Source organism: Fulmarus glacialis, unplaced genomic scaffold, assembly GCF_000690835.1.
Source record: "Fulmarus glacialis isolate BGI_N327 unplaced genomic scaffold, ASM69083v1 scaffold11292, whole genome shotgun sequence".
Taxonomy (NCBI): domain Eukaryota; kingdom Metazoa; phylum Chordata; class Aves; order Procellariiformes; family Procellariidae; genus Fulmarus; species Fulmarus glacialis.
The window spans coordinates 193,704-220,960 of NW_009196038.1; the positions used below are offsets into that span (position 1 = coordinate 193,704).

Here is a 27,257-nt window from a genome sequence, read left to right on the forward strand (position 1 = left end):
GGAAAGAGGTGGCTGCATGTGCATGGGGCAGCTGTGCAAAGAGGCAGTCAGGTGTTTTGTGCCCCCCAAGGCATCACAAGTCTTAACAAGTCACTGATTTTCACTCATGATTGAGCTGCCTTGTGTTGCTAGTGGGACCAGAGTTTCTTATGCAATGTAACTGAATTAAATTTTTCATCCGGCCACACTGCAAGGATGGCATTGTTAGAAACCACAGGCATGAAGCCCATGTAATGTTGGTGGCAGTAGCTTTATTTCTCTTGGCCGTGCTAGGGGAGTTTGCAAGCTACACCAAACTTTCCCGAGCATTTGGTTGTCTTCATATTTGAAAAGGCAGTATTTGCATTGCAGGCTCTACCAACGTGCTGGGTATGTGTTAGTTTAATGTCATTTTAAATAATTGATCAGGACAAAAAGAAATCCTTGTGTTGGTTATGTTCCCTTCCTCCGTGCTCCAAACGGTGTGCTAAAAGCATCTGCAGTAAGGTGATGGTGGCATCTTGTCAGCTTTGAACCCCCCAGGAAAAAATACACGTCCCTTCTATATTACCAAAATCCAAATAAATTAGTGCTGTTTGTGCTGTTTGAGTGTTTAAAGTGCACTGCAGCTCAAAGGAAATCACACGAAAAATGTAACATTTTCAGGCACTCCTGCTGTATCCATAGTTGTTGCCCGTACAGAAAGCTGTTGTGGGTTCACCCCAGTTCTAGATGTGAACCTCAGATACGGTTTTCAGGAAGCCTTCAAAAATACCAGTCAGTGGTTTCCATAGGGTTCACCAGGACCAGCTCCCCAGGCCTTCCTTTGCCTGCTTATTTTCAGATCTTCTAGGCATTTCACCATATGCGCATTTCAAAGAGGAGTGTTTGTGATTTTTTTATGAACCAAGGCTGATATTGGGCAATTGGGTGGAAAAACGCTTTTTGCCTGGACCTTTTGGCCAACATGCACATTGCTTACAAGCTCCTGTTTGAACGAGTTGTCACACAGGTGCATAAAACACTGCGCTCAGAGAAGCCCTTTCCTTCACTGCTGGCTCTTGGTGCAAGCGGTTTCAGCCACCCTGCACAGCTCCTGGAGCTGGTTATGAGCTCTGTGCGCAGCACATCCATATTATCCCCCACCACCTCTGTCTCAGCTTGTTCCGCCCCTCTCTGCTGTGATTTTTATTCTGTTGGGCTTCGTTTGACTAATGACCACCTTCTTCTCCACTTGTATGTGCTTGAGGAGCTGCAGTGCCTGGTGGGATGCAAGGTGGAGTGGATTATCTGAGCCACAGCCCCCGGGCAGGACAGTGTTAGAGGAGACACTGGAGGCAGTAGGGCAGTGAGCAGGGTTTGGTGAGGGCAGGTGGTTTTGAGGAGTCTCCTCAGTTTCCACCAGTTCTCCCTCGGCCAAGCCAAGGAGGTCTCCAGGCTCAGATCTTCGGGATCCTCCAGAAATGCTGCTTGTAGCTGCTGGCTTCACTCTGGTGTAAGCAGCTATCGCTTCACGAATCTAAGGGAGGGAGACAGCTGCATGTTAGGGGAAGATCTGGCCCACTTCCATCATGCTACATTGTCATTTTCCACAAAAGCATTTACCAGCAATTGCTCCAGCCCGTTGCCAAAAAAGAGCAGTTTTTCTTCCTTCAAATAAGAGTGAATGTAGCACTTGAGCCACACCATGTTCTTATAAATGGTAGTTTCTCACAGTAAATGTGCTACATGCATAGGAAGGAATCATAATAGAGAGACCAGCACACACATCAAGTCTTTGATGTAAACTTCCAGCTCTGGGAAGGAGATGAGCAATCTTTATGTTGAATTATAACTGCAGATATTTCCTTTTTCCTAAGCTAGTGTCTGTTACCATGGCCACAACCTTCAGAATTTTCTGGCTATTTTACAGTCATTAATAGGAGTGAAAGAGCAGATGTTTAATTACATTCTTCTTATTCCATTCACTAAGGTACAGCTGACATTTTAGGAACCTTCAGTAAAAAAATTCCATTTTTATTGTTTATCATTTATCATTTTCCTAGAGAAAAATAACAGAAGTTAATTGATAAATGCCAGCATGCACTTCGTCTATAACTTCTAAGTAGAGGTGAGGAAACCGGTTTCTTTACATCTTAAAGACTGAATATTAGACTGGTATTAGCAGCAGTCAGAGGTAAGTGAAAACCATGCTGTAGAAAATAGACCAGGAGCTTCCAATTCTTGTCCCGGCCACTGACAGCCCCAAAGGACTGAGCATGTCCTTCCGACCCTCTGGTTTCCACCCAAAGAAATGCTGCTGAGCCAGGGCCCCTCTCTCTGTGTACATCACCAGCAGAGTCCTGCACAGGCTCTGCAGGAGCTCCTGGTAAGCTGCCCAGGTGTTGCGACTGTAGGTACACTCTCAGCATCCCCACTGTGCGGAGAAGCCTCTCGGATTTACTGAAACACGAGACCTCGCAAGAAGCTTCTTCTCCACCACATCGTAGCACTTCTGGTTTGTGAAGAGAGACAATAATTTCCCAGGAGATTGCTCAGTCAACAGGACTGCAGTGCATGCAGTCCCCTAGGTCTCTCATGGACTGTTCTTGGTCTGTTCCTCTTTACTTAGACAACATTACCACATGTGTCACAGCATAGAAGATCTGTTCATTAAAGCTTTCTGGTCAGAGAAAACCAAATATAGGGTTGCCTAAGTTTAACATTTTGTCTATAAATGGTGGTGACCCTGGCATGTCGTGAGAGCCTTGGCATCTCCCTGTGCACATCTCCCCACTAGACTCTCTCAGGCCAAAGTTTCTGGATCATAAGAAAGATCAAGTATGAAGTAGGTGCTGAGTCCTACTGAGACTGGTATGTAACTGGGTTTATGCCGAGAAATGTGATAAGAAGGCAACCTCTGATGTCTGCACACTTCCAGGGACAAATGCTGAGCAGGGACTTTTGGCTGTTTGGCTTGAGCACGTTTGGATGGAGGGACCCTACTTCTCATCTCGCTCTCACTTTCAGTGTCTAGACTTACTTGGATCTGCGTCTTGTTGCTCTGTGCCTGAGCTCTTCACCACTTCTTTGATAGACTGAAGTGTTGGGAAGGTGAATGCCCTAGAGGAGTGGCTCCTGAGATGTGAATTCACATCTGCTCTCCCATTCCCTTCTAAAGACAGTTGCCCTAGTCCAATGCTGTTTAACTCCCTCTTTAGTATTTTCTTGACTTGGAGCTGCTGGGTATCACCTTTTTGATGAGTTACAAGATTTCTTTGTTTTGCTGTTGTTGCCTGGCTCCTCTTGGTGTTGGAGTTTGCTCTAGCTAGTACTGCTGGTAACTTGAAGCTATTCAGGTACTAAGCAGACTATAATCTCAGCAGCAATTATGAAAACTGATCTAAAGATCTTGCAAACCAGGGAAAAGGACAGTGCTGTCTTTCCCTCAAAAGCAGAATGCAGGCTATGGAGGGAGATCCAGCATGGGATTCTCACTGAAACCCCAAATGGAAACAGAGATGCCAAAAGAGGGAGTTTAGGTCAGGGTCAATGGCTGCAGAAAGTCCCACAATGAGAGATGTGGTCAGTGTATAGCAGCTTCTCACAATCCCTGCTACTACGTAGCACTTACAGCATCTCCACCGCACAGACGCCTCTGGGCGGGCAGGGGAATAGCTGACCGACGACGGACGTGCCTCTCAGCCGTGGCAGGGAGCAAGCTGGCTGCCCAACAGCTCCTTCTCCTTTGACCATGCTAATGTTGGCTGCCAGTTTTTTGCCTTTATTTTTGGCTACGCAATTATTTTGCTAAGTTGCAATCCATTTTGTTGCTGTAAAAGCTGCTTTTGTCTATGCAGTCTATGTAATTAAATGTGTCTCCTCTCATTATTTCATGCCTACAGTGCACTACCCATTATCCAAAACTCTCATTTTCCTACACTTTTTCCCATTCACTTGTTTCTCAGAGGTAGTGTCATTCCCCTGGTGGCAGTGAGTCCAGCTGATAGAGGGCTTGAGCTTTGGGCTTTAGGAACTGATTCCTTCTACAACAGTAATAATAATGCTACAAACTCATCCTAAAAAACTCGGTGAAAGCTTAATACCATGCTATCTAGGCTGGCTGAGCTGGGGTAGGACAGAAATAATCTGCTACCTATATAGAGCAGAAACACAATCTCCCTGGAACAGGAGAGGAAGCAAGAGAGGGTCCATTCAGTGGGAGGCACATTTTTAGGCAATCCCTTACTTAAGGCACATTTTTAGTTTGCACTCATGGAAGAGAAGCAAGTGCTCAGGTTCCAACATCTGCTTCACACTCCGTGCATGTCTGATCACATCTCGCCCTGCAGCAGCTCAACAGACCTGCAGTGCCAAGTTCATGCAAGGGTGCAGTCAGTTCTGTGCAAAGCAGCTCTGATGGCTGACCTCAGATCTGTCCCACCTAGCAGATCTGAAGGACCCATTTGGTCCTCTCCTCAAGGCATTCACAGTTCAGTCTGGCATCCCACCTCTGCAGCCTGCTTCCCACTCTCGTTTGTACTAACCTATCTGGTAACCTAATCAGGGGGTCTCTTGTTTGCTCCTCTTGAAAGTGTGTCCACGTTTCTATATTATTTAAGCTAATGTCATACATATACACATATGCACACATATATATACACATATGCATATATATATAGTTCATACATGTACATATATGTATATTACATGAAAAGATAAAGGTGAATTTTCAAAGTCAAATAGTTGGAAAAGTTGAAATTTGGGTGATCTGTGTTTTCATCTCTCAACTCTTCTACCTTGCACCTATTTTCATACAATTAGAGCACATATATTAATGCAGTGAGACGTGCCTTTCCTTTATGCTTCATTTTTGTGACACCGCTCGGAAACTAGTTGCGGAAATTCAAGAGTTGGATCTCTTTGTAAATGAGGAAGATCGCTTTGGAGAGAGGGAATTTACTTACAGTTCAAAAGCTGTGCACCCCTGAGCCTTTTATTCAGTGCTTCCTCAAATGTATAGAGAGCCTCTACTTGCAAATTGGTGGAACCTCCCCTGCCTCACACCACAACTCTCCCCCCCGAATAGTTTGAGTGTTTCTTTGTGTGAGTGTACAGGGGGACTTACACGCATTAGTGTCCCATCAAGTGCGACTTTGCCCATTTACTTGAGTATGGGTCTGTGAATATCTCAAGAAATATCTGGAGAGCTTCTTATTTTGAACAATACAATCTATGTGTCTTTCTCAGAAAAAATAAGATTCATCCAGACATCCTTGTTCCGTGGTGATTACAATGTACCGTTCAGTAGGGTCTCAGTGTGTTTCTAGAAGATCATCCCATTGAGGAACCGTAGTTTTCTCTGTGAATGTGATATTCTAGACATTTTTCAGTCAAATTTTAATTAAATATGCTTTTGTTAACAGCTAGCTTTGTAAATGAATGGGTTTGGAATATATAATAGCTGCAGAACTCCCAGATGAAAAATGTGATTTCCCAAGTGGCCATTCAATGGAGACAAAAGTGGTAATTTGCTAAGATAGACTTCTGCAGAAAAAAAGTCAACAGAATAATGCTTTTTTGTTTGAGACTACTTTCAAAGTTCATGTGTTGCATTTTTTAGGAAACAAGATACTATTGAGTTCAGTGATGATATTTTTGTCCCTCTTTGCATCAATTATTTGCTTTGCTTAAATTTGTGTGCTAGATCTGGCAACAGTATTGGAAAAAACAGTCTGTGCTTTGTGTATAATGTGTGTATATGTAATACAGTAAGATTATACAAATTTAAACAAACTGTTCATTCACCTCTGTGACCATTAGCAAGTTGGTAATTCAGCAGATATATATAGAATGACTCAACAATGAGAGACAGAATCATCCTAGCTAGGCACTGTATCAAACCCCTGTTGAATGTAGGATTTTTTGTTCTCCAAAATGTAACTTCTTTCATTTTTTCTCTAGTCCAGCTACTACATACAAAGGCTACTTTCTTTGAGCATCTCAGGCATATTCTGAAGAACAAATAATTTAATGATAAACCTGAGCTGCCTAATCTTTCTGAGCATCCTTGTATACTTTGCACCCACTTTAACGCTGTGCCTAAATGGACTGGTATTTATTTAATAAATAGTAAAATTGGATGCGAGGTGAAATGTGTAAAATACTAGGATGTCCATGCTCGTGATACCAAGGGAAGCTGGACAGCCCATGCTCTGCTCAGTGTAAGGCCCCACGTGCTGCCTGGTGCAGAGGGCATTTGGACGTATGTCCTCAAGTTGTTGCTATGTGTTTAGCCTAGGCAGTTCGGGTCTGCCTTCTACATTGGGGCAGAAGGAAAAAAGTCCCTGCATGTGTGCATAGATGAACAACTGGAATCTCTTAGCTGATAAGATGCTGGCAAAACTTGACTGTGAGGTGTCTGTGTTTAGATGTGTTATAGCATCCAGGAGTTGCCTTCTCCATTTCTTCATTCTTTATTGTCACCAATCAAGAACTAGGCAAGTGAATACATGTGTGCATGGATATACCTACCCATATAGTGTGAAAAAGGTGTTGTCACCATGATGGTTTAAGAGTATAAGAGATTTGTAAGAGAGATAATATTTTTATTAGATTAGTTTATATATTGTGAAAAAGCAGAATGCACCTTTGATGTATACTGGTGAGTGTTACAGGCTGGAATCTACATGGAGAAATCTTTAAAGAATTACAGCCTGGGCTGGAATGGGGTCACACCTGGAAATAAGTTTTTTCCTGAGGTTTCCCACTTGGTTTCAAGTAGCCTCCAACCTTGCCCCATTCATTAGCAGAAGTCAATTGTCTCAAGAACCGAGAAGCATCAGGTGAAATCAGGCCTTGCCAAAGCCCCCCAAGGTCTTCAAAATCAGTGGGTTCCAGACATGTTTGTCACCAGATATGATACAGATCTTCCAATGCGTCACCTGTCTCCTTTAAAATGAAGAAGAGGAGACTGCATAAGGTCTGCAAGTCAGAATGAGCTCACATGGACAACTGAGAAGTACAGAGATGTATAATCGTGATTAGGAAACTGTTCTTTTGTAAAATGGCCACTCTAATGCTGGCTTGGCAGTCCTGTTCCTGAAGAGAAAGCCTATATATAATCTTCAAAATGAGCTTGAGATGTCTAATACAGACCATGGTCTCAGGTTTGGCACAGTTTGTGGCCCACTGCAACACACCTCTCACCACAGTTTTGCTAATCTGCTGCTTTTCAGGTGCTAACTGCTTATCGCCCGCTCCACAGAGCTTAATGACCATGTCCCCCTCCACTAATATCCCTCTTTGCTCCAAACATGCTAATTACCCTTTTCTGTCATGTTTCTAGTGCATTAACAATGATTAATTTACAGGCAACCTGTTTCTCTCTTGTGTTTACCTTCGGGCTCACTGCTTTGTCTGACCCCCTAAGGTACCTGTGAGAGTCCATTTATTTTTACCTCATTAGGTGGTCAAATAAAAGATTTGTGAAGACCTTTCTTCACAAATACAGCTTCTAAGCAGTGGTTTTTAAATGTCCTCATGCAGTTCTGCAGTATTTATCCTTTTCTATCCATTTCATGTGTAAAAGAGCGTGAAGATACCCAAGCTTTGTGCCGTTGAGGACTACCTGCTGGTACCCTGCTAAGGGGCAGCATGTGGGGCCTTCCAGGAGCGCTACTATAGACCTCCAGTCAGAAAGCAAACCCACTGTTGGTTTTCCAGATACATATCTAAGCAGAGGGTGGAGAAGGGTATACAAAACTTGTTTGGAAAGGCCTTTTTTTTCCCCTGCATGAACAACAGGGAAAATCTAAATTGTTTCACAGCAGCTGCCCAACATTCAGCTTTGTGCTTGAGGTGGCTACAACAACTATTGTGCCAGGACTCCAGCAGACCATGTTGCTGCCAGTGTGGATCCTCACCTCTTGGCCAATACAGGTCTTTTTTACCACTTGCTAGCCACATGCAAAACTTCATTATGGCTGAGAGCCAGCATCATGGGGCATAAATTCTCCTCCATGCACTCACATTCCCGGTTCCTGGTAGTCCCTGTTAGAAGCCCTAGTATGTCCACGTCCTTTGCTCCTTTGGAAGGATACATAGATACATAGGCAGAGAGACTGCTTCCAGGCCTCTGTGAGATAAAACAGGATTTATTCAGGGACTGGGAACTGGGGGCTCACCATAGGATGACCCCCACCCACATAGCACTGATGCATGCTTGTTTCTGCACACGTATAAATCTCAGAGTACAGGGAACCCATCGTTTAAGTGAAGTACATGTAGTTGAACTTCGGCCTCTATTGCTTTGACTACAGAAGAAAACAAGGGTCTAAAAATAAGGAAATGTTTGCCTCTTGGAAATTTTCTAAGCAATTAATCTAAGAATTATTGATGTTTCTAATTTTGTCAGCACAGGGAGGACCATCAGTCACGCTCAGAAATGCCAGCTCTTTGCTGATAACTCATAAAGTGAAATGGCTTTTTAATGAAGTTGCCAGAAGAAAGGTTTGCTGCCAAAATCAAGGATATTGCTCTATCCCACTCCTACTCCTTCATCAAGGAAACTTCCAAGAAAATTCTGGCTTTCTCCCAAAGTTGTTGTGTGGGGTTTTTCTTTTTTTTTTTTGAGTGCCTGAAAACCAAATCCAAAGCCAACTTCACTGCCAACCTTTTAAAAATCAGAGGAATGACAAGATATGGTGATAGGAGGTTTCACAAATTAGTATGAGATCACTGAAACCAGTTCCCATCTGATCACAAATGAATGAACGATGTGTGGGTTTGAACTGCGTTCATGATATGATGATAGCTACATCTTTCATTTAGATTGAGATCAAACGATCTTACCAAGTGCTGGGTGGTAAACTGTTGATAAGTGACTGTTTTATCATCCTGCGGAGACTAATGTAAAAACATCCTTATTTTAATTTAACTGAGTGATAGATTTTAGAGCACTGTGCAATGAAATATATACTGTTTCTTCATGAATGTCTCCCTTTCCTAGAACATTCATTAAAAACCAGTAAGTCTCCTGGGGAACATCCTTCTTTTAATAAAGAAAAAGCAAGTAGAAAATCAGTTTTATATATATATTTACATAGTTATTGATTTCTTAATCTTTCTTGGAGGATTCCTTTGGCAATTCACAGGAGGATCTCTGTGTTGCTCAGTGATTTAAGTGACTTTCCAGTGAAGTCATTAGAACATTAAGATATGAGACATGTTTGGTGGAACAGGATGTGCTTTTATTATTGAATAAATGATTTGTATGGTGATTTTTTATGGCACTTTACAAACAGTGGGCTGATTCTTCAGTGTTCATCCTGTTTCTAAGCAGTGGAGCTCCACTGGTTTTCATAACATTGGTAGCAGAATTAGGAAATATTTGATACATGAAGTGAGAGGAAGCGTGGAGTGTCCAGGGAGTGGGTTGGAACTGAACTTATTGGTGAAGGGGATGTGGAAGAGAGAATTGACAGCTGAAGATATTTTAAGGACGTCTGAAAAGCTATATGTAGCAAGCAGTGAGAGGGAGACATTTCAAGTATAAGGCCTTTATTTTTATAAGGCATGATACTGAGAATGCAGGAGGTTAAGGTTACTGTAGAAAGAACGGGGCATACGGGGTATACAGAGCAAGAAAAGAAACTGGAACAAATAATGCCAGAGATAGAGATCTTTATCGGTGAGATTATGATTACATAAAAGCACACGTCACTGAATGGATCTGAAATATTGGCCATCATGTAACTGGTGAATCTTCCATCAGCCACAGGCAAAAAATTCAGATTAAAGTCAACACCTCACACACTCGCATACGTTTGCACTCCTTTCCATGTCTGAAAAGTATTGTTTCCCGGGAAAAGGAATCAGATCATCAAAATCTGAAAATCTAATCAAACGTTGGTGATGATGCTGTTCAGAGTTCAGAAACTGCTCTTAGTAACAACAGCACTGGTATTGTACCGTCAGCACAAAAACAGCAAGGCGAAAGTATGGTGGATGAAATGGTAATAATTTGATAGGAATTATGTACAGAATAAGTCTTCCCTACCTATTTCTTTTGGATGATTTAATTAGAGAAAGAGACACAGAGATTAAGCCGTAGATGGTCTCCTTCCAAGGTTTCCAAACCCAGCTGGTTCGGTCATAATACATTTCACTGTTAGGATACTGTTTCGACACCGCGTACGGCCTGGGAAACGCCAATACTTGGAAATGTTAATAGTAAGAACAGAAATACAGAGGAAATAGAGAAAAATTTAAGAGAAATTATATGACCTGGACTTTTTCAAAGATAATAGAAAACATAGAAAGATGGTGTTTGTTCTAGAGAGCTAAGAAATAGTAGTGAAAAGTAAGAGATAAGGGAAAAAGAGAAATAAAACATCAAAGAAAGAACAAAGTTTTATACAGTAACACAATAAATAAAAGTCCTAGGAAGTGAAAAATGGGGAGAAGCGCTAAAAGTCACATACAAGAAATCTCAGAGAAGCTGATATCTTGAGAACTGCAAAGAGGAAAAGTAAACTGGCCTAAAAATGCAACAGGATCAGCATTTCTATTTATTTACACTCACTAGGAAGTAGTGAAAAGTGGCTTTTTATTCCATGATGGATAAGATCTGGTTTTCCTAAAGTTAAACTTTGGCAAGAGGTGTTCTGGTTCTGCCACTTCTACTTTTCTACAACAATAATACAAATTGTTTGTTGTTCACATGAGAAAAAAATAGTTTGCTTGTCTGAAAACAGTTATCTGATGAACTTTATTTACTTCCTCGGAGGATGTTAATAGTGAAGGCAGAAATGCTGTTAACCTATTCATTTGTGGAGGAGTTTGTCTCAGTTGAATTTACAGAATATTTTTGGTGATGACAGAAAAGTTTTCAAACCAGTAATTCAGATTTTTCTGTCTAGATTCCGTCCTAGTTTTTATACAGTATTCCTCACTGCAGTTGTGCAATGCTATGAACATGGAAATGATTTTTTTTTACTTCTTGCAAACAATTTATTTTTTTTACTACAATCTGCATTATGACTACATGATAGATACCATTACAAAGGTTCCTTTGTAAAACAGTATCGTTTATATGAGTGGCTACTACCTACACTTAATATTGAGAACTGCTAGGGTTTTGCTTATTAATAACAAGTAATAGTAAGAACATAAAGATTATACAAGCATTTGTCTATATGCATGTGTGAGAGATGGACAGAGAAGCACAGCAAATTATTTTTGCACTTAATTTGTAAAATGTTTTTCTATGCCTCTTAAGGGAGTTTGCTTACCGACCTTTACCATGTTGTTCAAACTCCCAAATTCATTCCTGTTGAGTAATTTCTAAAATCAGGCAGCACACTGTGTTATGCATGAAATAGCAGCCGGGTAAGACACGGGTCTGTGTTTTTCCCAGCAGGTTGTCAGGACTGGATGTCATTCTGACTTTCAAACTGAATACAAGTCAAAATCTTCTTCCAGTAACCTTATAGATCATATCCAAGCTAAGTTTCCCATCAGGTTAGTACACAAATGGTGCTCAGAGGGGACAGAGAGCAGTATCTCCACATTAAACACCTCTTGTACACCCCCGGACTCAGCCCTCCCAGGCCAGCTGCCCACATAGAGTGTGGAGAAGCAGGTACCCCGAGGTGGCTTGAGTAATCAACAAATTGTTAGGAAAAAGAGGAGACACTGTCATCACCAAAGGTAACTGCATTCTTGTCCACAGGAAACTTTTCAGGGGCACAACAAAGTCCCTGCACTGGGGTCCATGACTGAGCTTAGCAAGCAGACTGGATTGCTGGATCAGCTTGGGGCAATTATGTGGTTTTCCTGAACCTTATCGGCAACATGAATAATATATCTGTGAAGACAGAGAAGAGCTTTTAGGAAAAATAGCAAAGACATTCTCGTAAACCAGAATTAAAAGGTTATTTTGCTGGTGCTAAAGACCTTCATCTCAATATGACTTCTCAAATAGAATTTAAATTATGAGTCATCTGGATAAAGTTATCTTTTGAAAACAAATAGATTTATCTTCCTATCAATGTTCAAAAATGGGCATTTATCATGGAACAAATATTTTATTTAAATTATCAGTTTAAAACCTTTGTAAAATGAAAGTAGCTTTCTGCACTGTAATTTGGGAATTATGAGTTCCCTTCAGATGTAGGGGCTGTAGGCTGTGCCATATGTCACTGGGAGGATGTTTTCTCACACATTCACAGGAAAATCTTGGGTTTGAATGATGAATTCTGTGAATTTGGCAAGACAGCATGAAGAATAAAATAAAAGTGGCTAGCCTCAAACTTCCCTAGACAACTAGGAGCAAGAAACTTGCCATATGTCATTGACTTCCATAAGCGATGTTGAACAGTAGAATATCACCCTGTTCTGCAGTGTTACATACTGCCCTAAGTCATTAATACAAAGCAGATGGCTTTGTTGTTGATTCCAAAGGAAATTTTGACATTTATATTTATTTTCACTGCAAATTGGAACAAAACATCACAATTTCCTGGTGGGATGGAAGTTAAAAATTATCTGGAAACACCGAGTTATTTCACTTCATTGGCAATGAATTGTTTTCTCAATAATGTTGAAACCACTGTAATGCTAAAATTAACATCTAATATAAATGCCAAAACAAAATTAATACAAAGATAATGTCACACTGAAACTTTTTGCTTTATTAAAAGGAAAAGATAAAGTTGAAATGATCAATTCTGATCAATTTTCCCAGAATTTGTTTTCCTGAATGTGACACACTTCCACAAAACATTTTGATTTCTAAGCTGCATTACCTGATGGAAATGGGTTCTGCTGAAAAAATGTTCAGCCAGTGCTGTTCCTCCAGAGCCAGTAAGTCACAGGCCCATCTTGCAGGTTCAAGGATGTAAAAATTCTGAGAAATAAGACATGCACAAAGAGAAAATTAACACTTAGCTGCAGTTTAGAAACTTCTTTGAAAACTGCTTTAAAAAATTCCTACAACTCCCGCAAAATTCCTTTAGTCATCCATATCACCTCTTACATTAGGTCCCTTGTGTTCAGGCACACTTGACAGTGCTAGGTGCTGGACAAATCGTCCCTGGCATGGACCTTCATATTTATGAACTTGTAATCTCTGACCATTATCTCAGTGCATCTTGTTTCCACCTCCTTAGCAAGATTCTGGTCCTGGCTGCCAGAACCTCCCACTCCCACTTTCCTGTTGCCTACTTTCCCAGAGAAAGTTCCACTAAATTTCTTCAATATGGAACAAAAACTTACAGTTACTCTCCAGGTAGGAACCTCCACCATCATTCCTTTCCCCATCATAAGAACATCTTTAAAAATATCTAGTTTGCCAGTTAATGTCTCTGTTTTTTCCAATATCATGCTTTCATTTTTTCTGTCAACACCAAGTCTCTGCTGTGGGATAGGAGACCATCTGTTAACAGTTTTTTTAAGGGTAGAGTAAGCACAAATGTCACTCTTTGGGAGTCACATGCTATTTATTTTCAAAGATAAAAAAATCAAGTTCATGAATTCACATCAGCTTCTCGTGTTACTTCGTGCAACAGTAGCTTTCTGCTTTAGTTTCCACTACCTTCCACCAAGGTATTGCATATATGGTTACATAAAAGGACCAAACGAGATGTAGGACAGATTAGAAAACCGATAAAGTTGCTGCTAGATGAGTTTGATGACTCGTGCGCTTGGGTGTGTTGGAGAAGATGATGTTACTACCGGTGAGTGCCTTACACAAAGGAGAGAAGCACTTCAGAAGAGAGGAGAATGAACAGCATGTGATGTAGCTGGAGATGCGAGTATCAGGATAAAGACAAATTGCAGTGACGCAGACATGTAGGAAGGCTGGCTTTTCTAAAGCACTCAGGCCATCCTTAGGTACCAAAATAAGTGGTGTGTTTTTCTGGGAGATCTCAGTTTACTGGGTACAGATGCTTTTTGAGAAGTTGCCTATTACACAGGTGCCCAAATAGAAGATGTGTCTCTTTTGAGAAGCCCAAGTTTAATTGTGGGTGCTGAGCACTTGAAAAATGTGACCTTGAGCATTTTAGGAAATGTGGTACAGAAAGGGGTTGTTAAACAAAGAAACTTCAGGCTCCTGAGTTGCTCTCATAATAGGAGACACAATAACTGCAGAAAATGTCCGTCATTCGGATCTCCTTTTGAAAGGACGCTGCTAGATAAAGTCACCTCCATCTGGAACGGGCTGAGAGATTTTGCTAGCTTAACACCCATGTTTTTAAATACTGCAAATGTCCTGTGCTTAGTGAAACAGTTGAACACAGTAAAATCTGGAAAAGCAGCCTCCTGAGGGAGGATGTCCTAATGTACTGTGTTAGCAAAGTCTGTCTTGCCCTTTATCATACAAAATTAGGCAAACATACTCTTACAAAAATACTATTTCCATAGGGTTTGAAGAAATCAAATATATAAATATAAATCTAATTCCCAAAAGAGTCATCTGAAGTCTGCCAAGGCAAAGAGTTAGTTATTCTGAAGACCTTAGATGGTTCTACCCAGGATTAATGAACAAATCACTGTTTTTTTCTTACAAAGCCTGTGGTCAACAGTTGTTCCTCAACTCTTCACGAACAAATGATTATGAACCAAAAAAGCACATGAATATTGGCATGACTTTTATTGTTGTGAGGTCTTAAAGAATGAAGAAGAAATGAAATGAAACAGTGAGAGCCTTTGGGAGTCTGGGAAGAGGGCTTAACCAAACCTGTGTGAGTTTTCCCTTTCTTGTCTGGTTTCTGTTTTCTTTTTTATTTCCTTATTTCTCACTAAGCAGGGAAAATGTTACTTTCAAGCTGTTCTGAGTGGGTGAAGCGTTTGCTGGTCAGCCCTGAGGAATGACTGTCCAACACTCACAGCATTATTTTTCACACTGCCCGTAGGGTGGTGGTCCTCTGCGTCACCTCCCAAAGCACTCCAGACGAAGCCCAGGGTGCTGAGCAAGGTCCAGATTCCCCTCTGTGTGCACAGGGGAGCACAGGGCCCCCATTTACACCCACTTACACCTTGGAGGGTCACTGTAGGATTTGGGAACATTGATTGCTTTATGTGTAGCTCCAGCAGTCCCTTTTCTGGCCATCTTCACTGTCTGTCTACCCCTACTTGGAGGCAGAGGTTATACCTTAATTGAGCAGAAAACCTCCCTGAAGACGTTTATGTGCACTCTGTCTGAAATGGCAGAGATTTTGTGCTAAGGTGAGTGACCTCCACCTCCCCCGCCGTGCTCTCAATGCAGCAGCAAGTAGCTGATCACCAGCAGCTTGAGAAGAGGCCTGGTAATGCCCCACACACGATCAAAATCTGGCAGGTGGAGGTGGAGCGGACAGAGTCCATTACATAAGCAAATACAGAGACACTCCTCTTGGATGGATGGACGGACACCGCATTTCAGTTAGGAGCAGTTTCACGGACAAGCTCTGAGTCCTAAATGCAAGGCTTTAAGGTGGAAAGAGAGACTGACTGGAGAGGAGTCATGTCACATGCCATGCTGTGCAAATCCACATAACGTGCTGTTTTCCCCCAGCTCCCAATATTAGAAATACTCATGCCTAGTCATTTTTCCTGTACCACACACTCAGCCTTACAGGAAACACTCTGGAAACAGAGACCTTCTCTGGAAGCCCCAGTGATGCTGAAGCTGATGCAGAGATGGGGAGGGGTGAGGGCATCATCCCTTCACATGCCATGCTGTGCAAATCCACATAACGTGCTGTTTTCCCCCAGCTCCCAATATTAGAAATACTCATGCCTAGTCATTTTTCCTGTACCACACACTCAGCCTTACAGGAAACACTCTGGAAACAGAGACCTTCTCTGGAAGCCCCAGTGATGCTGAAGCTGATGCAGAGATGGGGAGGGGTGAGGGCATCATCCCTTTTGTTACTCGAGGCCGGAACACCACTTACTGGTCTCAAAACGATTCCAGCCAAGACCGTGGGCATTGCTGAGAGTAACATGATAAGCACTAGGCTGGTATCTAGTTAACCCACTGATGCTGAAGACCCCAGTAGTAATGTACTAGCATTAATTGACAGGGGCACTGCCTTTCTGCGTCTTCTCGCTCCTCCACCCCCACGCCAGCCCTCACTGCTGAAATGCTCAAAGGAATTACGATAAAGAGAAACAGGAGACAACGTGGAGCAGCTGTAGCATTTCTCTGCCAGGATAAATCTGAAGGGATAAGAGCTTGGGCTTTTGATGTTCGATATCCACAAGTGTCTCCAAGTTTGAAACACACGAACTGTGTGCAGCTGCTCCTGCTTGGACTGTCCACCTCAAGTAAAGCACAGAGCTATAAAGGTTTTACTTTTATTTCTTGTCTTGAGTTTCTCCTGGGGGCTGTAGCAGGAAAGCACGGAATAAGTACTGTCACAGGAGCAATTAGGGGCACCTTTTGTGGGGGAAGTATCCCTGGTAAGGGGGCTGGAGGAGCAGGAAGGTGACACAAAACAAAACCGTAACTTGCAGGAGTGAAAACATCAGGATCCTGGAATCAGACTAAAAGCCTAATACAAAATGAGTGAAATTTATTGTGACGAATAATTATGAAGTACCAGTGAGTAACTGGACAGCACATGCGTTCCCCGTTCCTTCTATTGACAAGTAAAGCATAAATACTGAATAGTGATGCCGTCCACACCTTTTCCTCTGTTTTTTTCCTTTTCACTTCTGCATTATTCTTCCTTTCTGTTCTTCAATGTCTGCTATAGTTTTAGCCAGAAGTTTTACTCTGTAGTGTATGTTTCAGGCCTTGGGTACTTGTTACACTGCACTGCAAATCTGTTTACTGTTGTTCCTTGTGAATATTCATGAGAGAGTGTCAGATTTTTTTAATGAATCTTGCTCATGAATTTTATCCATTTTTTTGCTCTTTGCCAATATAAGCAGATAAATTGAGGATGGCAAGGCTCAGAATTTTATTCTGCATGTATTTATTTTTTTTGCTAAGTCCCTCTGTGATTTTTAATAAGTTTGGTTTTGTATCAAAAATATGTTCCAAGATGCTGTTTTTAAAAAAACAAAACAAAAGCCTTTCTTGGCAAGCATTGTCACACTGATTACTCAAATGAACATGTGAAAACAAACTAGAAATGGCCAGAAGAAAAGAAAGGGGCTGCTTCCAAGAGCCTGCGGGGTAGTTTTCTGTAGAACCAAGAAGAAAAATCTCCTGACCAGGTAGCGCTTGCGCTTCATGGCGAGAGGCTAAAGCTCGAGAAATTATTCTTTCCAGTGCTGCTGCTGCTGCTCTAACAAAAAGCACTATATCCCACCAGTGGGAACCTGCACTGGCACTGAAATTTCCAACTGGAAGGTAGAGAGCAGCGCTGGAGGTGGCTCTGAGGTTGTGAACGTCAGAAGGGCAAAATGAGAGCAGTGCGAAAGAAGAGTGCTCTGCCCGACCTGCTCGTCGGGAGCTCAGTGAACGATTACAGAGTTTCCCTTTGCTGGGGCACGGCAGAGATCACCCAACACACGTTCCTGCCTTGCGCACCTGAGTCCCACTGGACAGCTACAAGATGACCAACAGTGCATTACCCACATTTACTGTTGGGTTTGCGTTCATGATCAGGCCATGGCAACGTTGGTGTTCCAGCCACAAGGAAAACGTATACGCAGATGGGAAGAAAATGTGTCATTTGAGATAGCTGCGGCTTTGAACCATTTCATTACATAGCTTGTACAGCAGTTAGCAGTATTACAGCCTGAAGGAATAACTGACCTTATGAAGGAAACTTGGCTTTTATACCAGAAAGTGTTCACCAAGGCCCTGACTTCTGTAAATGTACATACCTTCCTGCATCCTGCAAATGTACATACCTTCCCTTGCATACCCTGCAAGGGTATGGATAAAGAGGAACCAGAGATGCATCTGTACATTGGTTCACAAATTACAGCAGAATTTGCAGACTGCCACGTGCTGTAATTGGTGAACTGGCTTTTGGTATCTGAAGCTTTACCAAGCAATGATAGCAGCTGGCAGAGAAGGAAGAGAGTAGCTCTAGCTGTGAAGAGTGTTGAGAACAGGGCAAAATTTTGGCCTGGGAGCCCTGAGGACACATCTCCAGCCAAGTCCCATGCCCCGAGATGCACTGTAGATGCACTACCATCCCCCCTTATGGCAGGGTAAGGGGATGCCGTGCTGCAAGGTTTGGTCAACCAGAGTTTTGGTCAACCAGAACAGAGCAGCACCCCTTCTTTCAGCTTGTGACAGAGCAGAATTGCACAGTGACAGGCAGAAATGTGACTGGAAGGAGTGGCAGGAGAATTTAGCTTGCGGGAGCCCTATACGCTGTACAGTGGAGGCTGGTATCAACCCTTCAAGCCATCAACACATCACATTCTTTTACAAAACAGTATTGCCTTCAGAATTAAGACCTTAATACTTTTGCATGTCGTGTTGTCCTATATAGGAAGTCATTGATATCTATTATGTCTAACACCATCGTATCAGAGGAAGAAATTGTAGAAATACAATTAAACACAATCATTAAACATTTAGTTTGTCTTTGTTTTGTACATCTACAACATCACTTTCTCAGTATTGTCAGTATTTTACTTTGCCATTGCAATTGCCGTTCACTATTTACTTATTTTTAACATTTAATCATTTATTAGCAATTTGAAAGATCTACAAAGGTCATAAAGTGTGAAAAAATCCCTAAAATCAGATCCAATTTTATTTCACTCTGTGCATTTATTGCTATCATTGTTAGCTGACATTCTCTTAGCTCACTGTACTCTGCCCATAATCTAATCTCTCCTGAAGAGGCAGGCAGCAGTGTATGAAGTGATTATAAGGATCTTCAAGTGTCTTCAAGGATTTTCTGTGCTTGGACTGCAAAAGTATTTTGATCTGTTGTTGATAGAATGGGCACAATAAATCCCATTGTTATGGTTCCTAGAACACCACCTATTAATAAGGAACAATCTGGAGGGCAAAGAACATGATACAAATTCATCAGAAGTGGACTCAGAAATAATCCTACTGGTTTTGACTGCGTTGCCTGGCATCACAGCGGCTGTGAATTTCAACCCCTTACTGCAAGTCACATATGGTTAGCTCTCCCTCTGTGCCTGGAGAAGATAGATTTTTCTGGTTGTCGTGTTTTGCTCCTACCGATGCAATGCAGTGGGTCCTGCTATTCTGTGGTTTTTATTATTTGGTAAAAATATGTTGCGCCTGCAGCCGTGTGCAGCTATAAAGGCATCATTTTTTTGGACTGAAATACATTCTTATTGGCTACCTCTTGAAGGCCACTGCCTGCATGTTACCTCACTATTTTATTTTTCAAAAGACTCTGGACTGGAAGCATGCAAGCCGAGTTTTGCATTTTCAAATATTTGAGATATTAAAAAGCAGCAAGGGATTATGCGGCTAACGCCAGCTCACTCCTATTGCAGCTGGCTTGCAGATTAGTCAGAGATCTTCCCTTTCTACTCTAATGGTCTGAAAAGTGTGCAGCCCCTGGGGCTGTGGAATAGCTGCCGGCCGTGGGTGTGGGTAGCTGCTACCTACTCTGGGGATTTTACTGGTTTGTTTTTTACTAAACCAAGCCTGGCCACTTCACTTGTCCAGTTGCTTTTCCATCCTGCTGACAGACCCTGTTCGTGTTGTTTTGCCTGACATAAACCCGTCTGGCTGCCCTAATGCAATCCATTCACTCAGCTAATTCCCAGGTTGTTTATTGTGGACCCCGTCCAACGCCCACTGAAGGCAACGCAACCTGCAGCTGCCTCGGCAGCTGTTGGACCAAGCCTATAAAACAGGGACTTTTTTGCTATTTTCAGGGTATTACAAGCTGGGATTATTTAAAAATGGTACAGTATGTTTTGATCAGGATGAAAGGAGGAAAGGCAATAGAAAAAAATACCTTTGAGGTGGCATCTTCCACTTTCCAAGTGTTTTGGAGACACTTTGGAGAAAAAGACATCGTTTGGATCAAGGTAGTCACCCAGATCCCTGAAACAGTGAGGAGATGGAGAAGCTCCCATCGGGCAGGATTCCTCACCCCTTTCAGCCTCCTCTTTATGCAAAGGGGAGCCTGTTCTCCATCAACCGTGTAGGCAACGAGTTTAGACTAGACATCTAGTTACCAGACAGCTACCAGTGGATCCTGTGGAGACACAGATAGATCTAGGATGGATCCCACCATTTTACCCTTGAGAAATAAAGCTTTTTGGTCATTCTGGTCCAAGAACACAGGAGATTAAGCAGTCAGTCTTCTAGCTGCCTTGGGGAGTTCAAATTCACCTGGGGAGAAGGGGAGCTTCTCACTGCAAGAAGAAACTAGCATCAACCTCGGGGAGCCTCAATTTCTTCTTCCCAGTGCCAAATAGAAGAGACAGTAGATTAGCTTCAAATGGTGGTACATTTCTCACTAGCTGCTTCTGACATGTAATGATACTGTATTATTCTTCATTTTTTAAAAGTATTACCTTGGTCTAGAAAGGACATTTTATTGAATGCTCATTAGCCACTCCAGACATCATTCATAAATCCATCTCTGTGGCCCAGAGACTCCATTCTGACAACAGTGTGAGAGTCTCATACAAATTATTTTGCAATTCTACTTAAGTTATCCATACATCAGATTTTAGTTGTGACTGTCATTTGCATGACAAATTCTCAGGCAGGCATCTGTCGATAGAGAATAGCTTCCCACAATGCAGGTGTAATGCTAAGCTTCCAGTAAAACTGACAATGTTGCCTTCTGGAGCCAATACACTCGGGCTCCAAAACTTAAAACCCAAAGGGCAACAGTTGTTAGTAAATCTGCTGCACAATGTGATATGTAGCAACTTGCCTTAAATAAAATATAATTAAGGTGATTTAACAGAAGCTGTATCCAATAATATTTCTTAATGGTTAATTTAAGGGAAATGAATTTCCAATTTTGTTGTCTGGGTACTTTTTTTTTCTCCTCCTTTTTTTTAAAGAGGTTTTTTCAAAGAAAGAGATGTGACCACCCAGATTACTGTTACTTAGTAATAGATCTGATTTCTGGCTACAAGGAGAATTAAAAACCACAGTAATAGTTTGGGGTGGGGGAATCCACCACTGACAAAATCTTTTCAGATTTTATCTGCATTTTGAACTAAAATGGGAATTGGTCCATGCCAAACAAGAGAGGCAACTTCTGGGTTGCTCTGGTTGATTCTGGCTATAAAGATATATCTAGAAGGGCTTTGGAGCTCCTGGTTTCAGTGTACACTGCAGACGCACCTTGATTCTGTTTTGGAGCAAGACCAAGAGAACATAGCCCTTTGTAGCAACCTGGTTTCCACCAGAGGTACAAAAAAATGTATCTCATTCGGGTCAGGTCCTTGAGACAGTTGGGTGACCAGGATGGAGGATGTGCTGCAACACACAGCTACTGGTCAGCTACACCTTGCAATATCCACTGCTTACCTCGTGATTTCAAAGGCAAAGTAGGATGGCAATAAATCCAACTTAGTGACAGTTCTCCAGACTGTGAAAAGACAACGTAATCAACATGTAGATTAGGCTTGTTAATTTTTTCAGAGTATATCTGTAGTAGTGCACACTGCCCGAAGTTTCAATTGATTCCCAAGAGTGAACTATCATCAGAAAACTCAGAATCCAGCACACTGTTCTACAGCCTCCAAGCTAATAGTTATTAAGTAGTAGTAATAACAATAAATAATAGTAATAATTCATATGTGTTTGTTTTTCCTCTGCAGTTAATCTTTTGACACCAATATGGGAAAGCAAAATAGCAAACTACGCCCTGAAGTCATGCAAGATTTGCTAGAAAGTACAGACTTTACAGAACACGAGATCCAGGAGTGGTACAAAGGCTTCTTGAGAGACTGTCCAAGCGGACATTTATCTATGGAGGAGTTTAAAAAAATATACGGAAACTTTTTCCCTTATGGGGACGCTTCTAAGTTTGCGGAACATGTATTCCGCACTTTTGACGCCAACGGAGATGGAACAATAGATTTTAGAGAATTCATCATAGCCTTGAGTGTAACATCGAGAGGTAAACTGGAGCAAAAGCTGAAGTGGGCATTCAGCATGTATGACCTCGACGGGAATGGCTACATCAGTAAGTCAGAGATGCTGGAAATCGTGCAGGTATGTGCTGCCCAGAGGCACCCCTTGGCCTCCCTCCTTCCAAGCAAATTATGAAGCAATGTTGCAATGAGACAGTGAATTAAAAACTCTGGCAGCATTTGGGGGTTTATGTTCTTGGTTCTCTGTGTAACTGCTTGAATATAAAATGTTATTTCATTTGGCAAAGATCGTGTCACAATTCAAACTACAGCGTTTGATATCCATTGCAAGATTTTCCTGAGCAACACGCTGCGTGGGAAGTTCTCCTTTGGGAGTTCTGTTGGGCAGAAGCACAGCAACTAGCCTTCTGATAAATGTGATTCTGTCCTCTGGGAAATCACTGACAACTAATTACAATTAATTACAGTTGGACCAAGTAGGTATCTTAGATCAACCAGGTAGGGTACTTTTGAGGAAGGCAGGCTCCCCCCACAATAAGAAACAAATCTGCTTTGAAATCGTTGTTATGGAGAACCAGCTCACATATTTTAAAAGATGTCTGTCTGCCTAATTCCAGCAAGGTCTGCGTACTTAACATCATAACTGTCTTCATATTAAGTTGCCAGTATAGATAAGCTTTATCCGGGTAGATGATGACTCCATACACAGCTTCTTTGGATGCACTTTCTTGTGGTGTTGGTAGAAGTCCCACCTCACTTTGGCTTCCTCTAACATGTTTTTACCCTTGAGGCACATCACTCTACCAAAAGCTTTAAAACTTTTTTGATATGGTGGTATATTTACACAGCTTGAGCCTGTATAAAGCAGCACTGTTTAAAAAAAAAAAGCCTGTTATCAAGATCTGTTCTTTCCCTGGGAATTTTTAAATGCTAACTATGTACTGTATTATTCAGATTTCTATTTGTGCTGGAAATCAAGGGAGAGGAATGCACACAGATTACAGGCCGTGACGCCAAACTGTGTGTATGGAGTCAGCCTAAGGTGCGGTGCCCTTGTCTTTCTAGCAGGGCTCTTCTCATGTCCTCCGAACAGTAACCAACACCAGCATTTGCACTGCTTCAGCAAGACCAGATACAAAGCTCAGCTGCAAATGTAGGGTGGTTGTGTTGTCTTTCACTTATTCTGTTCTGTGTCTGATTAAAGAGCAGGATTGCATTCAGACGCAGAGACCTCCCTGTCTTCGTGCCATGACAAACCCCATGGAATATTTGCATTAGAAGATACTTTGTTCCTTACAAATCTTCCTCTCCCCTGGGTAGGGTAAACAGGCTATCAATTATTGTTTTCCTAGCTGTATTTCTCCTTATGAGAAAGCAAAGACAATCCCTAAAGAACTAACAAAGCACAAAGCAAACACAAGGAGCCAAACCAGAGCAAGTGCCTGCTCCTCGGGAGGAGGAGATGTCCCAGGGACCGCAGGACCCCTTGCTGCTGTCGAGCAGCCCGGGAAGGCCTCGGTGCTGAACGGCAGCACAAACCCCCCAGACCAGAAGATTTACAAACATGGAGAACAATGCCACAAATGTGTTCATGTCAAATTTAATGAAAACACCAGTGGCTGGACTCTCTGTAGCGAGCCAAGCGAGGACCAGCAAAACCAGCAGCTTTTTCCAGTTACCCCAGATCTGCTGACCAGCATGATTAGAGGCTGAAATACTCCGCCTCCTCTTCACAGCCGTGTTGGTACCAAATGGTAGCGTTGTCCTTTACAGCCACGATGCTATTGCAAATGAAACTGCAGCTTAGGGATCAGTGTAGGGCGACATTTTGTGAATTTGTACATCCAACGCAGAGCAACACTTTGACTGCGTACAGCCCTCAGCCTGGCACTCCAGCCCTCCCACTGCACTTCTTGGGAGGTTTGGCTCTCTCCTCCTTTCAGATCACACCTGAAACTCAACTGAGCAATGCTTTCTCTCATTTACTCTCACCCCACCTTTTGAGGGACCACACAAAAATCAATTATGGAAGTAAACAGCCTAATAAGCCTGAGCAACAGTCATTTCTGCACCATGGACCATCAGTGGTTTTACAGTCAGGAAAGCTGCCCTTTCTGTGATGGAGCTTCCCATGAGGCAGTGTGCTTGTAGACTCCACCCTGTTCTCCCAGTTTTTTATGGTCACAGTGATGTCCCTGTATTGCACTGGTCACCCGTACCTCCTCCCAGTGGGGTAGGATTTGTTGCGTAGTCCCTGGAAGCGTGTTTGGCTGATATGTGAAACTGAAGTAGATAAGACACTTTCTTGCTTTATTGAGAGGTTCCTTTGATGTAGAGTTATTAGACTTACAAAAAAACAGCTAACAACTATCACTTTCATTTACAAAAGATGATTATTTTTTAATATGGAAAGACAGGATTCTGTATCAAATGTCTTCCTGGGGGCCCTCAGCCGTCACAATCTTTCTGACAGTGAAAAACAGAACTCTGTTATATCTCTGATATATGTCTCAGAGGACCCTATTACAAGTCCCTTATCTAGCATACATTTGCATATTGATATAGCTGGATTTATTATGTTTTCATCAGGATTTTTGCACGAGACAATACATCAAAATGAACGCTAAAAGAAACACCATCAATCTAAAAGTCTTAGTTTCACAGAAAAATACTGCCCCTAATACTGTGGAGTTACTGTGTCTTAAATAACATAGAGGCAAGGCATGCTTTTGTTTTTCAGTCTGCTTTTCTTTGTGCTTTGGAAGTCCTCTCTGCAGTGAGAGAGAGATTTTCACTGTTATGCTGATGGTTACTTGCATTTCCTTTCTCATGCTCTGGCCTAATCTAACACCGCTGCAGGCAATGCGGGCATGGCACTCTCGCTCAACATTGCAAGAAGGTGCTTGTGGAAACAGCGGTAGCAGCAGCAGCAGCACTGAAAGAGCAGAACTACTGGTTAAGATGGCTCATGTCCCACGGGAACCCTAGTAACTGGCCAGCTGCCAAGGAGATGAACATGAATGGTCCATAACAGCTTTTTGAAGCCCGTTTTCTCTGCAAAGCGATGGGCCAGAGGGCAAAGCACCTGCATTCCTTTAAGCTCCGTTTACCATAGTGCTGTTAACCAGGTACACATAGCCGATCACAGACTCACCATGCCTGCCCATGAGCTTCCCCTAGACAAGTCTCTAAAAAGCCCTGCTTAGGGACAGACATGAGCCATCCACACGGAGCTGGCTGCACAGTTTGGAGGATCACATAGCCTGAAGGACTTTAGTGGTGGGCTGATGATTGCGGAGCCTAATGAAAGAAGGTCCACAGGATACTGCTACACCTACCAGGCATAGCACATCTACAAAGTACTGTGGGAAGATGCTTCATAGCCTGCCCTCTTGATAGACCTCATCACAGATCCTCTCAGATTCTCCTGCTCTAGAAATGCTTTTCACGTCTCCCATATGTTTACCTATAATCTATATAGCCCGGTCCACTCAAAAATAGCTGCGAAGGAGCTAAAAGATTTGTGTTTGTTCCCTTTGCTGAAATGCAACATATTTGGTGAGAGTCTCTTAAAGTAAGAGTTCAAATAAGGGATGGAAACCTTGTTCTAAGGGTACGTTTTTTAACTGTGTGGTGTCATAAGGCATCTTAAGAATACTGAGCCAAGAGATGAGAATAACACCTCCAGTTTAATACAGATGGAGCACTTGTGTTTCGCTTGCTGGGCTAGCTCATTTGTAAGCCAGGAAGAAACAGAAGCTGATCCGGGAAGAAGCAGAAGCTGATACAGCTCTCAGTAAGGACAGTGTCAAAAATCCCCATGGGACTGAGAGGAAAGCATTTTTTTCAGTCCGATTATTCCCTTCATGAGATTTTTAGCTGTCAAAATTTATTTCAACAGAGTAAAAAGGATTGCTTCAAAATTTGTGTTCTCATTGCTGCCATTACCGTACGGAGCTCTTTGACACTTTGCCAAGTATAGCAGGAAAGCGCAGCCCCCACCAAGGTTTCTGGCCCGAGTGCAGCAGTGGCAGCCAGCAGCTGGGAGCACAACCTGCGTGAATGGGCAAAGGGGTGACATTTGCCCTAAATCACTCATCACCGCTCATCCACATGCAGGTGGAAAATCAAAGGGTGGTGCTCTGCAGGGAACCAGCCAGTTCAGAAGAAGCTGGAGCCTGTGCTCGCTCCGGTGATGCACACGGGGCTCTGGAGGCACAATTTCTTGGTGGCGTTCAGGGGTGCCAGGGAGCTGTAAGGAGCCCTCCTGACAGCAGTCCACCTGCGAAGGCTGCCCTGTCTCAGGTTGATAGATAACCACCTCCAAACCTTCTCCTGCTGAGTGCCACTGATGGCTTTCAGCCCAAGTGTTGTGAGGCCGAGGAATGGTACTCCGCGTGGAGTGGAGGCCCTGCAGCCTTTCAGTCCCAGGTTACATCCCAGGGTTAGTACAGCCCGGCTCCACGTAATTACCGCGTGAGACCAGCTTCCTTTGAAAGCTTGCCCTTTCAAACACGCAATAAAGAGCTCTGTGTAGCTGTGCTGAATTGATACGGGGCAAGTCTCAAGATTCTTAATCAGCTTTAGCTGGCTTTTACTTTGGGAAAACTTCCCACTGAACTTCTGAGTAAGGACATAAGAATTTGTCCAGAGTAACCATTTTCAGCATGAAAGGAACGCTTACTATGTTATTCCCATCTGGCTTTCCTAGAATATCTCATCTGTTATTCCCTTCACACGCCTCTGTGAAAAGGACCCTGTAGGATGAAGTCATCTTGAAGTGCTTTTTTTTTTTGTCCTAAAAATCTGCATATTCTTACTATGGTTACTTTGATCAGAGTAAACACGCCTGCACTCCTGGTCCGGGGCATTCCTCCCACACTTTGAATACAGATATTCTCTGCTTTGCCATCCTCTCACCCAGAGTGAAGGAATGACCCCACCACCTCTCTTCCTACCCCAGACAAAAGCCAGACAGCTTAAGATGCTTAAACATTGGCAGATTTATAAGCCTCATCTCTGCTCTGACCCCTGCGAGTCTCGCATGCTGATGAGGATGAGGAAGGTGTAAATTCTTACTGTCCACCCTCTCCTTTTTTTTCTTCCCCTATTCCCTCCTTCCCCCAGCTCCCTCAGCCCTACGTTTGTGTGCTTGCATGTTCATCCCTTCTTCTGTTCTCCTGGTTATCAGATGATCATGGTTGTGTGGACCGCATCCCTGCCTGTACTGTGGCTCTGCCCGATACTCTGCCACCCAAATTCTCTTGGGAGCATTTGGGCATTCC

The 27,257-nt window shown here is 42.6% G+C and overlaps 1 protein-coding gene across 1 annotated transcript in view; it reads left to right on the forward strand.

Moving 5' to 3' along the window:
• NCALD (neurocalcin delta) overlaps window positions 1-27,257 on the forward strand; it is a 49,226-nt gene that overhangs the window by 19,289 nt on the left and 2,680 nt on the right. The window contains exon 2 of the mRNA XM_009572078.1: window positions 21,697-22,093. Coding sequence (XP_009570373.1) covers window positions 21,716-22,093 — 378 coding nt within the window. The 5' untranslated portion in view covers window positions 21,697-21,715. The remainder of the gene's footprint in view (window positions 1-21,696; window positions 22,094-27,257) is intronic.